Genomic DNA, 13,148 nt, shown 5'->3' with positions numbered 1-13,148 from the left:
GGAAAATAATTCCCCAATCCTGGGGGAGAGTGGGCGTCCCACCCGCGATTTGGCCATAGCATTCCTGGGGGAGGGAGCGCTGCCTGCAGCGTGTCTGCCTCCCCACCCCTGAAACAGGGCTTTCCAGCCCCAGATCACCCTCTGGATGGAAGAAGAGGCAGAGACAGTGGCACCTGGTCCCACAGCGAGAGAGGAGATGGCGTCCCGGGTGCATCCGAACAGGTGAGAAATTGGGGTGTGGGAGAGGCGCCACCAGGCATTGCCTTCGTTTCACCCCACCAACGGGCGAGGATCGTACCGGTGGGGTGGTCCTTTGGAAATCATCCCTCCGCAGTCATCCTCCATCCCATGACTCCTCACCGGTCCCTGGAAACAGTCTCTGATGTATCGCGTACCATCCCATCCTGGGGCAAAACATAACTCAACCTCCATTTAACCCTGCAGGAGACGGGATGCGGAGGGAGGATGAAGGATGCTGCATGGAGCAGGAATGTCCTGATGGAGCTGAAGTGGGTGAAATGGTGGTAAAATCCGAAGGGAATAACCATGGGAGAGCTTGTGAGAGCAACCGGGGGATGGAGGGATGCCCGGGGATGGAGCAGAAGGATGAATTCACCTGGGGCGAGGGGGATCGGCATCTCTTTGCAGAAGAAAGTCTTTACGAATGTTCCCACTGCAAGAAATGCTTCCAGGACAGGTCAGACCTCATTTGCCATCAGAGGTTGCACAGAGGAGGAAAGACTTTTAAATGCCAAGAGTGCGGAAAAGAGTTTGGGAAGAGCTCGGACCTCAGTTCCCATCAGAAAAGCCACATGGCGGAAAAACCCTACCAGTGCTCGACATGCGAGAAGTTCTTCAAAGACAGATCCACCCTCATCAGGCACGAGAGAGTGCACACGGGAGAGAAGCCCTACAAGTGTCTGGAGTGCGGGAAGAGGTTCACCCGCAGCTCGGACATCATTGTCCATCAGCGGATTCACACGGGGGAGAAACCCTTCGAATGCTCCGAGTGCGGGAAGAGGTTCAGCCAACGGTCCAATCTCTTCACCCATCAGATCGTACACACGGGGGAGAAGCCCTTCACCTGCCACGAGTGTGGGAAAACCTTTGCCCGGAGGTCGGAGCTCACCATCCATCAGCGAACGCACACCGAGGAGAAGCCCTACCAGTGCTCCCAGTGTGAAAAATCCTTCCGGGGGAGGTACGGACTCTTCAGGCATGAGCGGTTGCACACGGGGGAGAAACCCTATGAGTGCTCCGAGTGTGGGAAGAGCTTCGGCCAGAGCGGGGACCTTATCACCCACCAACGCTTTCACACAGGGGAGAAGCCCTACCACTGCTCCAAGTGTGGGAAGTTCTTCTGCAATAAATCCAGCCTGGTTAAACACCAGAAATGGCATTCTGGGGAGAAGCCCTACAAGTGCCACGAGTGCGGGAAGAGCTTCGGGCAGAGCTCGGACCTCATCGCTCACCAGCGAACCCATACCGGGGAGAAGCCCTACCCCTGCGCCGAGTGTGGGAAGAGGTTCACCAGAAAATCCAGCCTCATCGTCCATCAGCGGGGACACAGAGGACGGAGAACTGGAGAACGCTCAAAATGTGGGAAGAGCTCAGAGGAAGACTCCAGCACCGATGCTCCCAGCAACGTGGGCGTGGGAGATGGCTCGTCCCCGTGCTCTGAGTGTGCAAAGCCCCTTGAGGAGGCATCAGACCTCCTTGACCAGCAGAGATGAAGCAGAGGAGAAAAAACCTCCCAAGTGCCTGGAAGAGGAGAAACAGCTTGGCTTGACTTGGCACCAAGATCACGCAAGACCAGAAGAAACAAGAGCAGTGTGGGACATCCTCCCATGTGAGATTTAACCTCTTTTTTTGTATATCAGAGATTACTCAGGGGAAGAAAAGAGTTAAACTCTACAGCGTGGGTTCATCAGTGATGGAGAAAGGCTAATTGCTCCTAATTCCTCACATTGTCGCGTAGATCGTTTAATAGTCTTCACTTTGCTCCTCCAGCAGCTTCGTCCAAACTGTTTGCTCCCTGGTAAGACCCCTTCTATTACCCTATCCCCTCTTTTTTCCAACATCTTGCTGTTATATTTTTTTAAGGTTAGCTGAGCTCCTGTCCAAGTGTCCATCACAGGTCCAGCCTCGATGCATTAAACCTCGACTTAAAAAATGGGTTGGTTGTTCCTAGGGAGATTTTTATTTTCATATTAGATATTTGTGCAGATGATAAAAAGATCTAAGGAAGTTTTATATTACTAGGGGAATGTTAGCGGAATTAGCATTTTCTCTCCAGAAGGTGTAGATGTTTTTAATGGTGGAGAAAATCAAAAGATCTCCACTGTGGATGCTGGGGAGTGGAGAGAGTGTCAGCTCCACCCAATCCAAGGGAAAAACAGGAGATTTCAGTGAAAGAAAAACAACATGAAAGGATCAGTGTCCCAAAAGGAAACCGTCGGAGGCGATTTATATCCAATGTTCAATAAATAACCCATTTCTTTCCTTTGCTGGTGTGCTCTGGGTCATCATTGTTGCTTGCAGGAGGACAGTCGTCTGTGCTGGGGTCTTGGGTGGGATAAATGTGCCACCATGAGAAACACCAGTGGGAGGTCCATGCTGGGGCTGTTGGGTTTTACTGGGAGGACACGGCAGTCTGGGGATGAAGATGCTGGCAGCTCCACATCTCAGGCACCCTCCATGCCCGTGTGCCTGCTTCTCTTCTCATTGCGCTGGGGTTAAACTGGTCCCAGTACTTCCTCAGTACTGGTGCTATGGCTGCAGTGTGCAACTGAAGCTGCTCTGTGGCATAGCCGGTCCAAAACTTTCATGCCTGTGCCCAAAATTAGGGGACTGTCGCCTACATCTCCATACCCACAGTGCGGGATGGTTCCCCTGGACCATGGTGGGCATCCAGCATCTCCAGCACCACCAATCCTGCTGGAATCAAAGGACCACGTGGTGGAGGACAAGCCAGGAGGGCAGCCCATGGGGTGGGGGAACATCTGGGCTTGAGATGGAGCCTGGCGCTCCTCCGGCAGAACCAGGCTGGTAACCCCACAGTGGGGTTGGAGGATTTGGGGGTGTGTGTGTCTGATGTCCTGGTGATGTCCCCACCTGGCAGTGGGTCACAGTGAGAGGATGGGGCAGATCCCCCTGCAGATGATCCGTGATGGCAGAGGGGGGGGGGTCACCAAGGAGGGATGCCAGGGTCCCGCTAAGGCCACACACGGTCCCAAGCCATGTGGCAGCAGGTAAAGGGTGGTCCTGGGTGGGAAGGGGGTCACCAATCCCTCTAAAAACCACTCCCCAACAACCCCGGGGGTCCACACTGAGAGCAGTGGGGGGTACAATGAGCTGGGATGGGGACCCAGGTGTCTGCAGGTGGGGGTCACCCAGGCATCCGGGGTGGCCGCGGGTAGCGGGGGGGTGCAGGGGCGGAGGGTTCTGGATCTGGCACCGGCCCTGGGATGCTCAGCACCAGCCCAGCACAGAGTTGGGAAAAGTTCCCCTTGCAAAAAAAAAAATTAAACTCTTTCCCAGTTGTTTGTTTGGTTTTTTTTTTTTTTTTTTTTTTTGGGGGGGTGTCTCTGGCTTCTTATGGGGGTTTTGGAACCTAGAGAGAAGGCAAACGCAGGGCGGATCACTGAAAATACTCTGGGGAGTTGTGGGGGGGTTGCAGGGGTGATGGAGCTCCCACGCTTCACCAAGGGAAAAGTATGCCAATGGGAAAAAAAAACACCCACAACTCATCATGTGGGTGGTGAGCCACCCCCTAGATTATTGGGGGTGGTGGTGGGAGGGGGTTGTTTCTGTCCTTGGAGATGTCTGAAAGGAGAGAAAAAAATTAAATACACGCTAAATCCTTCTCACGCATGAGATGCTGCCGTGTTGTAACTCTCCACGTCACTGTACCCACCGAAGAAATAGCATTTGGGACAACTAAGCGGCAGGAAATCCTGGAATAATTCAACCCAGAGAGTGCCCCTGGGGAAAAAAAGAAACAGGATGGAGAAAAAGCTCAAGAGCTTCCTGGATCCATAAGGAAAAGCACAGAAGAAACAGCCACTGCCGTATGGAAAGTGTGGGATCTGTGTGTTCCACATTGGAATCAGCAAGGATGGGGGGGAGAAAATACTTGTATCTATGCTTTAGAGTGAAACATAAACCTATTTATGAAATAATGTGTGTTTTTGTGAGCACACGGAATGGACTTGGCATTCGCTGCGTGGCTCGCGTGCATCGCTCTTCTGACAGTCCTTTCCATAACAGAAATGTGGTCCCCAGGTACCTCCTTTGCCTTCTTTCCTCATCCTTGGGTCAGCTCTGAGCTGAGCCTCTGCTCTCGTCACCACCCGCCGGCGATTGCCCCATCTTTATCTCACCAGGGTCCTCGGGGAAATGGGGGTCGCATGCATTGTCCAGATGACCCACGCATCCAGCAGAAATAATTCTCCTCCTGTGGGTTAAGATCCCGTGATGCTCTGTAAAACAGCGCAGTGGTCGTCTGGGGTATGTTACATTGTTCTGGCGCTTCTGGAAACCGAGGCAGAAACTGTCTGGCCAAAGAGACCAGTTTCACCAGTTGTGGTCAGGCTTTAGTTGGAGTTTCCTGCACCAAAGCTTGTTTTGGCTCCACTAACCAAATCTGAGTAGCTTCCAAGCTCAACCCCAGCTCAGGAACAAGAAAACCCCACCCCGTTCCCTCAGAAAAAACCCCAAACCCAACTCTCCAAAAGCCTGTTGGGAAAGTGTAATTTCCCCCAAATTTGCTTTCCTCCAGGATGCAGAGCTGGAAGGGCCAAGGACCGGCCCTGGGCTGGTTCCCGGACACTGCAATCATGGTTTCACCAAGATCTCACTGTTTTCGCTTAGATTATCAACAGTCAGCTCCCATCCCCTGGTCACCAACGTCTTTATGAAGCTCTTTGCAATTTTCCTCTCTTTCCTTTTTAACAGCAGTAACTTCTCCCTGCCACACAGGAGCAAATAAAAATTCAATATATAGCTATTTAGCTAGCAGAAAAATACCAAGGAAAACATGATATTCCTTAGAAACAGAGGGCCTTTTTTTATTGAGGGTGTATACATACATGGGAGAGGGAGGGATGTCTAGAGGAAGACAGAGTTCTACAGTATCTTTGGGGTGCTGATGGGTACCCAGCCTGGAAAACATCAAAGGATTTAAGGAAGAGCTTTAAAGATGATGATGGGATGACGGACAGCCTGAAACAGCAGACAGTTTGACTGGGGAGTGATGGGAGTGAGTGGATCACGGACCAACACATCAAGCCCTTTGAGTAAACTCAATACTAAGAGGAAATAATTAGGAAAAAAAAAAAAGTGTATTATTTACTGATCAGCCTACTTTAGATCATTTGTGTGGGGGGTTTTTTTTTCCACTTTTGCAGTTTTTAAAAATGAAGAATTTTACCTAGGAGAAGCGCTGAATTTTTTTTTTCCTCTTTCATATACAACGTCTCAACCCTTCCCAAAACTCCTTCTCTGCTCCGAGCACTTACAAAGCCGTTTCTCCCCAGCGTTATCTCTGGTGTTCGATGGGGTTTGACCCCTCCTTGAAACCCTCTGCACACTGGGGGCACTGGAGAGAGTCCTTCCCCACCGCCACGCCAAAACGTGAGTTGGGCTGGAAGCTTCTCCCGCATTTCTGGCACTTGCAAAGCCCTCTGTGCACCCTCTGATGCACGATGAGGTTGGACCTCCTGCTGAAGCTCTTCCCACATACTGGGCAGGGGTAGGGCTTCTCCCCGGTGTGGGTTCGCTGGTGAGCGATGAGGTCCGAGCTCTGCCCGAAGCTCTTCTCGCACTCGTGACACTTGTAGGGCTTCTCGCCCGCGTGCAACCGCTGATGCCGCACGAGGCTGGATCTGTTGCTGAAGAACTTTCTGCACTGGGAGCACTGGTAGGGCTTCTCACCCGTATGGAAACGCTGATGTGCGATGAGGTCCCCGCTCTGCCCGAAGCTTTTCCCGCACTCGCTGCATTCGTAGGGCTTGATCCCCGTGTGCAGCCTCTCGTGCCTGAAGAGGGTTGACCTCCCCCTGAAGAACTTCTCGCACTCGGAGCAGTGGTAGGGCTTCTCCCCGGTGTGGGTCCGCTGGTGGACGATAAGCTCCGAGCTTTGCCCGAATCGCTTCCCGCACTCTTCACACTTATACGGCTTCTCCCCCGTGTGCATCCTCTGGTGTCGGAAAAGGTTTGACCGGTGGCTGAAGCTCTTCCCGCACTCGGAGCACTCAAAGGGTTTCTCCCCCGTGTGTGTCCGCTGATGGACGATGATGTCCGAGCTGCGGGTGAACCTCTTCCCGCACTCGTGGCATTTATAGGGTTTCTCTCCTGTGTGCACCGTCTCGTGCCTGATGAGGGTGGACCTGTCCTTGAAGCATTTCTCACACGTGGAGCACTGGTAGAGCTTCTCCTCCACGTGGATCCTCTGATGGAGGTTGAGGTCCGAGCTCTGCCCGAACTCCTCCCCGCACTCGTAGCACTTGTAGCGACGTTCTCCCACGTGCCGCCGCTGATGCTGGAGGAACTTTGATTTGTCCCTGAAGCATTTCCCGCACTTGGGACACTGGTAGAGTTGTTCTCCTACGTGCACCTTCTCATGGACAAGAAGTCTTGATTGGTGAATGAAGCTTTTCCCACACTGTTGGCATTTAAAAGGTTTTTCTCCTACATGGACCCTCTTGTGCCGGATGAGCAGCGACCTGTCTGGGAAGCACTTCTGGCACTTGGGGCACTCGTAGAGCTTTTCTCCCGTGTGAGTCTTCTGGTGGACGATGAGGTTTGAGCTCTGCCTGAAGCACTTCCCACATTCATGGCATTTATAAGGTTTCTCTCCGGTGTGGATCCGCTGATGCACGATAAGGTTGGAGCTCTGTCCAAAACTTCTTCCACACTCGTTGCACGTGTACTTTTTCTCCCTGGTTGCAGTTCTGTACTGGGCTTTGGATTCTTTGAGGACCTTTTGGTTTCTTCCATGAGGGACGAGTTTATCCCCTTCTGGCCCTGTCTCACTCTCAAGAGCTGCCTCCCGCCGAGGGCTCTCCAAAACATTTCCTTCCCGTTTCGCTGCCGCGACCCCGTGCCCTCCCCCTCGCTCAGCACTTTCTCGCTTCAGGTTTGGTTCTTCCTTCGTTCTTCTGGCGGCACGTCCTGCTGCGGGTTGAAAACAAGAGCAATGTCTTATTTCTTGAAGGGAAACCACGTCACGGTGGGGGATGGTGAATAAAAGCACAGGCAGGGCAAGAGCAGAGCTCTGCCACCTCAACCCCGATCCCTTGAGGGAGGGTGAAAGCTGGGGGGCATAGGGAATGAGCTCCTCACCTGCAAGGGGGTCTCCCAGGGTCTCCCCTTCTTTCCCCCCCTGGGGATCGGGGTCCGGCAGCTCTTCAGCTCGCTCCATCCAAGGTGGCTTTGGGAAAGGGCACCCCTGCTCCAAGGGCTGGAATCAGCAGAGATCCCCCCCCCTGCCCCCCTCCCCACAGTATCACCCACGGGGGCTGCACTGGCAGCAAGCACCCAGCAAGCCTTGGCCTTGCACCCAGGCACGGCAGGCAGAGACCCCCGCGATGCCCCCACCGTCCTCCGGTGCTGCCCCTCGGCCGTCCCCGGTGCTCCCCGGGTCGCCCCTCCGCATCTCCCCGTGCTGTCCCCGCTGCTGATCCCGGGGCCGTCCCCGTCGCCCCGGGTCGTCCCTCCGCATCCCCCCTGCTGCCCCCCGGTACTACTCCCGGCTGCCTCCGGTGTTCCCCCCGCCCCCCGCGGCTGCTCCCGGTACCGCCCCGGCCGCCCCTCCGCATCCCCCCCGTACTACCCCCATTCCTACTCCCGGCCGTCTCCGGTGCTGCCCCCGGTGTTGCTCCCGTTCGCCCTTCCACGGTCCCGATGCGGCCCCCCCCGCCCCGTTCTGCCCCCGGTCACTTCTCCGCGGTCCCGGTACTGCCTCCCCGACCGTTCCCGGTGCTCCCCAGGCTGCCCCTCCGCATCCCCCCGTGCTCCCCCCGGTGCTGCCGGTCTCCTACCTGTAGCGGTCCCCCCACCCCCCCACCCCCCCCGCCTCGTCCTGCCCGGCTCTGCCCGCAGCAGCCGCGGTCGCTCCGCGCTGCTCCCGCCCCTTCCTGCGCACCGGTCCCGGCCCGGCCGCCCGCTCCCAGCGCATCCCCGGCCGCGGTGGATCCGCGGAGGAAAATCCCGTGGCGTGGGGTGGGGGTAGCCGAAGCTGGGGGGTGCAGCTGGGGAAGGAGGCTCCGGAGGCCACCAACAGCCCCGGATGGGATTCGGGGCTTTTTTTCCTTTTTATTTTTTTTTTTTTATTTTCCCTTCTCATTAATATTCTCTGGAAGGGATTTGGTGGCTGAGCAGCGGCCGGGCTCATGGGAGGGGGGTGCTGGGGGTGGCAGAATTTGTGCCCTTTGCTGTTTCTTCCCACGCGCTCCTCAGGCGAGGACAGAAATTAACTGCTGAAGCTCACTCAGCTTCTGGCGTCCACGCTATGGTGGCTTGACATGATGGGGTGGTTCGGTCCCATATAACTTGGACTCACCGAGGTCACCTATGCAAAGCCTTAGCTCATCTTCACGTGGATAGCTGCTGGATGCACGCCAGCACCACACATACCACCACCATGAGAGGTGGGGACCCCATGGGATTAAAAGCATTAGAAATCATCCTGAAGTCACTATGAACATAATCAGGGAATAATTTAGGCTGGGTGGGACTTCGTGGTGTCTGTAATCCTGCTTGGAGGGCTGTAGCCCTGCTCTGAGCATCCACGGGGCTCGCTGCACTGCAGAGCCCCAAACTGGACCCAGCGTCCAGATGTGATCTCACCAGTGCTGTGAAAATCCTTCCACCTCGCTGCACAGTAGAGTTAAACATCATGAGATGTTCAGGGATGCAAGAGACAACAGACACCCGTAGGAAGGCAGGGATCTTTATCGGCAGAAACAACCTTCTTTTGTGCTTTCTGGGAATTATTTTTTGGGGCAACATAGAGGAAAATAACAGACAGCCACATGGTGAAAACCCAAACATTTCCAACAGACTTTGTTCTTGCCCTTGGACAGCATGTCCATCCTCCCGCCCAGCCCATAGCAAGTGCCTCCTCCTCTAACCCTCACAGCGCAGCTCCAAGCATCTGGACACACTGGGACGGCTGCCTCCCCAGACTGGGGCTACATCTGCTAGGGAGGTCCCCATCATTTGTTGTCCTGGTTTGGATGGCTCCAGAAAAGTCTTTCCAAGCTGTTTCTGATGTAAGGAGGGCTGGTCAACCCTAAGGGGTTCGGGCATGAGCCTGCCCACGTCATTTGCTCCTGCATCACACAGGATCTCAGATCACAGCGAGGGTGCTGCCTGCCCGAGGCTTTCTGCAGCAAAACAACAGGAAACATATGGCTTGTTCCACCTCTGCAGCCCCCGAGTCGCACGTGGGTTGTGGTTTCTTGTTTTGTTTCCCAGTATTTGGTTCCTTCACCCAAGACCCAGCTCCCTACCGGCATCACTTGGAGGGGTTCAGACACAACCAACCAGCTGAACATCATGAGGAACATGATGAGGACCACCAGACAGCTACTTTTCCTAGGGACAAACTGACCTATTTAAATATGACACCCGCACAGGTCGTACAAAGCCCACCGCTCTTTGTGAACCCACCGACCCTACGCGCAGCAATTAACTTCTTTTCCTCCTTGACCTACGCTCTTATTCAATAGTCCTGCTTGCATGCAGACCAGCTCATTTTTAATGGAGTTTCTTTTTCACTGAATGATTTTCCAAGCTTTCATAGATGCAAACACACCTACAAAATGTTCTTCAAAGAAAGTGCGTGCTCTCAGATGTTCTATATACGCGCGGCTTCTGATCTTTAACAAGGCAGGATCTCACACTGAATGACTTTCCACACCTGGAGCACCGATTTCTCTCCTCTGTGAGTTTTCTGGTGCACAGAAAGGTGCGAGCTCTGCCCAAAGCTCTTCCCACACTCGCCGCACGTGTATGGCTTCTCCCCCGTGTGCACGCGCAAGTGCTGAATCAGCTTGGATCGCACGCTGAAGCGTTTCCCACACTCCGAGCACTGGTAGGGCTTTTCTCCCGTATGGGTTCGTTGATGGACGATGAGATCTGAGCTTTGTATGAAGCTTTTCCCGCAGTCGGGACATGGATACGGTCTCTCTCCGGTGTGTTGCCGCTGGTGTTTAATGAGGTTCGACCTTTTGCTGAAGCGCTTCCCGCACTCGCAGCACTGGTAGGGTTTTTCTCCCGTGTGGGTTCTCTGGTGGGTGGTCAACGTCGAGCTCCGGGTGAAGCTTTTCCCACACTCGGGGCACTCGTACATTTTCTCACCGGTGTGCATCCTCTGGTGCGTCACGAGGCTCGAGCTCCTGTTGAAGCATCTCCCGCACTTGGGGCACCGATAGGGCTTTTCCTCCGTGTGCGTTCGCTGGTGGACGATGAGGTCCGAGCTCCGCGTGAAGCTTCTCCTGCACTCGAGGCACTTGAAAGGTTTTTCTCCTGCATCGCCTCTCTGGGGTGTAATTAAGTCCCTGCTCCGACTGCCCTCGTGTCCAGACTCGATGAAGGCACGCTGCCTTTCTGCAGGGTCCTCCTGGGTCGGGATTTCTCCGAGATTGGCATCACCTCCTCTGCAAACCGTCCTGCTGCTTATTTTGTGTCTTACCCCTGTTGTGACACAGAGAGAAGCCAGATGGGTTATTTCTCAGGCCAAGTAAAAAAAAAAAAAAAAAAAAACCATCAAGGGGAAGGGGTAGAAAAAGCTAATTAACCAGGCAGCAAAATTGGCTGAGGGTGCAGCAGCTCTACTTCTGTGCTTCCCCAGGGACGGAAGAAGGAGAAATCCACAGAAAAAAAAAAAATTTATTCTGATTTCCAGCCAGGGTCAGTGGAGCTGTATCTCCTAGTAGGATCCCCCATGCTTTGGCTAAAATCCTGGTGTGGTTTTGATAGGATATAGTAGCATGTGCTGGTGTAGGTAATCATGAGCACAGGCACCCCATCCTCACCTGCGTGCCTGCAGCTCAGGGCTTCTTTTTTCTCCATTTCTTGAAGATCAGGGCCCCAGCGCTCTCCTCGCTCTGGCATCTGGGTGAGCAAGTCTGGCTTGGCTGTAAGAAAACCTGTTCCAGAGGGTGAAATCAGGAGATAACAGCATGAGGGACTTGAGAATTGCAGAGTATTTGCAAAGTTAAAGAAATTCAAACTTCTTGAGGGACACAGAGTGGGAAGAATGATGGTACGGTCATCCAGAACACCAGGTGCCTGGGTGAACGTGCATCCTCCACTCAAGCCCCACAGAGGGCAAACATCAAACGTTGTCCCAAAACCAATCATTGATATGGAGCTAGTCCAGGAAAAGGAAAAATATCCCTGCAGGGATGTTTCCATTCACTGGAAAATTACACAGAAGAGAAGAAAAAAAAAAAAAAAGGGCTTTCCCTCAATGTTCCTCTTCCTTCTGTCTCCCAGGAGCATCAAGGAGATGGTCTGTCTCATTCCTGAGCACTGCAGAGCTCAAGGTGTCTGAAAATTGAGAGCATCTGCAACACAAAGGCCACAGGTCAAACCTTCAGGAGCTCCAGCACTGGAAGGGACAGGACTCCTTACCCAGAGACATCACAGCCTCGTAGGTCTCCAGCATGATGTCCGCAGAGAGCGTCCTCTGCACCGGGTTCAGCAGGGCCCATTGCTCCTTGGTGAAATACACAGCCACCTCCTCAAACGTCACAGGCTCCTGCAGCAGCAGCAAGAGATGTTCAGTACCTGGGGCCAGAGCCACAGCCCCAAAAGTTCAAGAAGAAGAAGAATAAAAACCCCTGAGGTCCTGGGATGAAGAAGCAGAGATGCTCAAGCCCATCCCAAGCAACTGAGGAGAGTGTGAGACATTGGAGTAGAAAAACAAGGACATCCCAGGAGGACACTGAGATTCATGGATATGAAAATGAACCTCCAAGGAGGAGCCAAGAACAAAACAGCAAAGGGAAACCAACAGCCTCCCCATTCCCACCTGGATGGGAGCTGCTGAAGGTGGCTTTTCCTGCAGCTGCACCTCTCCCGGCAGCCTGTGCTGGGGAACAACACCAGGACAGGTTTGGCACCCAGAAATATGCGTTTCCTTTCCCAAAAAGGGCTGATTGTCTTGTGCATGACCACTGTCACTGAAGCAAGGAGCAAAACCCCAACCAGACCCCGGGGAATTGTCCACCTGAGCCAGTTGCACTGGGTCCATCTCTTGGGGTTCTTTGGTGTTTCAGGACATTGGTCTGTTCTGGAGTGAAAGGCAGGAGCCCCTCAGTCCTCGGAAAGGAAAAAGGAGAAAAAGAAAGGCAAAAGAAGGCTGTTTGTTGGGGGTGATGGTGCAAAACTTGGAGCTTCGTTGTGATGTTGGGCCATCCAGGAGGAGCCCAGCAGTGTCCCTGCAGCCCGATAAGAGCTGGGAGCTCGTGGGGAGTGGGGGAGAAGGGGACAAGATGCAGGGGTGGGTGGGTTTGAAGTGTTGGGACATGCCAGCTGTGCCCTGTCCCTTTGCCCTGTCCCCTCAGGGACCTCAGATCCCAGGGGAGGACGTGTCCCCCACTGTCCCCACCCTCCCATCCCCATGCAGGGGCAGCCCATCCCCAAGAGAAGGGGTGCGAGGGGCTGGACCCAGAGCAGGGTATGGGGATGGAGGTCCCAGGAGCCATTCTGGGAGCTGGGGAGGGGGAGCAGGGCGAGCCCCATCTACCCCAGAGCTGTCGGGGAGCCCGGACCCAGCTCCGGGGAGGTCAGGGAGAGGCAGAAGGGGACCGAGGGGGCAGAAGAAAGGCCCACAACCTCTCCACGGACGACGAAGCGGGGAGTCCCGTCCCCAGCCCCAGCCCTCCTCCCCCCGGTACCTGCGCGGCGGCGGTGGCAGCATCACCGAGAGAGGGTCCGAGCAGCCGGGCTGCCCGGGCTCCGCTTTGTCCTCGGTTTCCGCAGCCCCGGCCCCTTCCTGAGCGTCCCCCGCCCCTTCCCGCTTGGCCAACCCCGGCCCCGAGTCCCAGCACCGCACCACCCCACCCCAGCCGGCTCCGCTGCAGCACCAAACTGCGGAGCAGCAGCAGCAGCCACAGCAATCAATCTTGCTAAAT

General features: G+C 54.6%; 1 protein-coding gene and 1 pseudogene across 1 annotated transcript; one reads left to right on the top strand and one right to left on the bottom strand.

Annotated features, from left to right (window-relative positions):
• Positions 1 to 78: 78 nt before the first annotated feature.
• LOC129200116 (zinc finger protein OZF-like) lies at positions 79 to 2,501 on the top strand. Its single transcript, XM_054811378.1, has 2 exons — positions 79 to 222; positions 445 to 2,501. The coding sequence occupies exon 2, from the start codon at positions 453 to 455 to the stop codon at positions 1,731 to 1,733; it is 1,281 nt and encodes a 426-aa protein (XP_054667353.1). The 5' UTR covers positions 79 to 222; positions 445 to 452; the 3' UTR covers positions 1,734 to 2,501.
• Positions 2,502 to 5,044: 2,543 nt separating this feature from the next.
• LOC129200117 (zinc finger protein 271-like) lies at positions 5,045 to 12,052 on the bottom strand (annotated as a pseudogene).
• Between the last annotated feature and the right edge of the window lie 1,096 nt (positions 12,053 to 13,148).

Source organism: Grus americana, assembly GCF_028858705.1.
Source record: "Grus americana isolate bGruAme1 chromosome 32 unlocalized genomic scaffold, bGruAme1.mat SUPER_32_unloc_3, whole genome shotgun sequence".
NCBI lineage: Eukaryota > Metazoa > Chordata > Aves > Gruiformes > Gruidae > Grus > Grus americana.
This window is presented reverse-complemented; position numbering and strand designations above follow the sequence as displayed.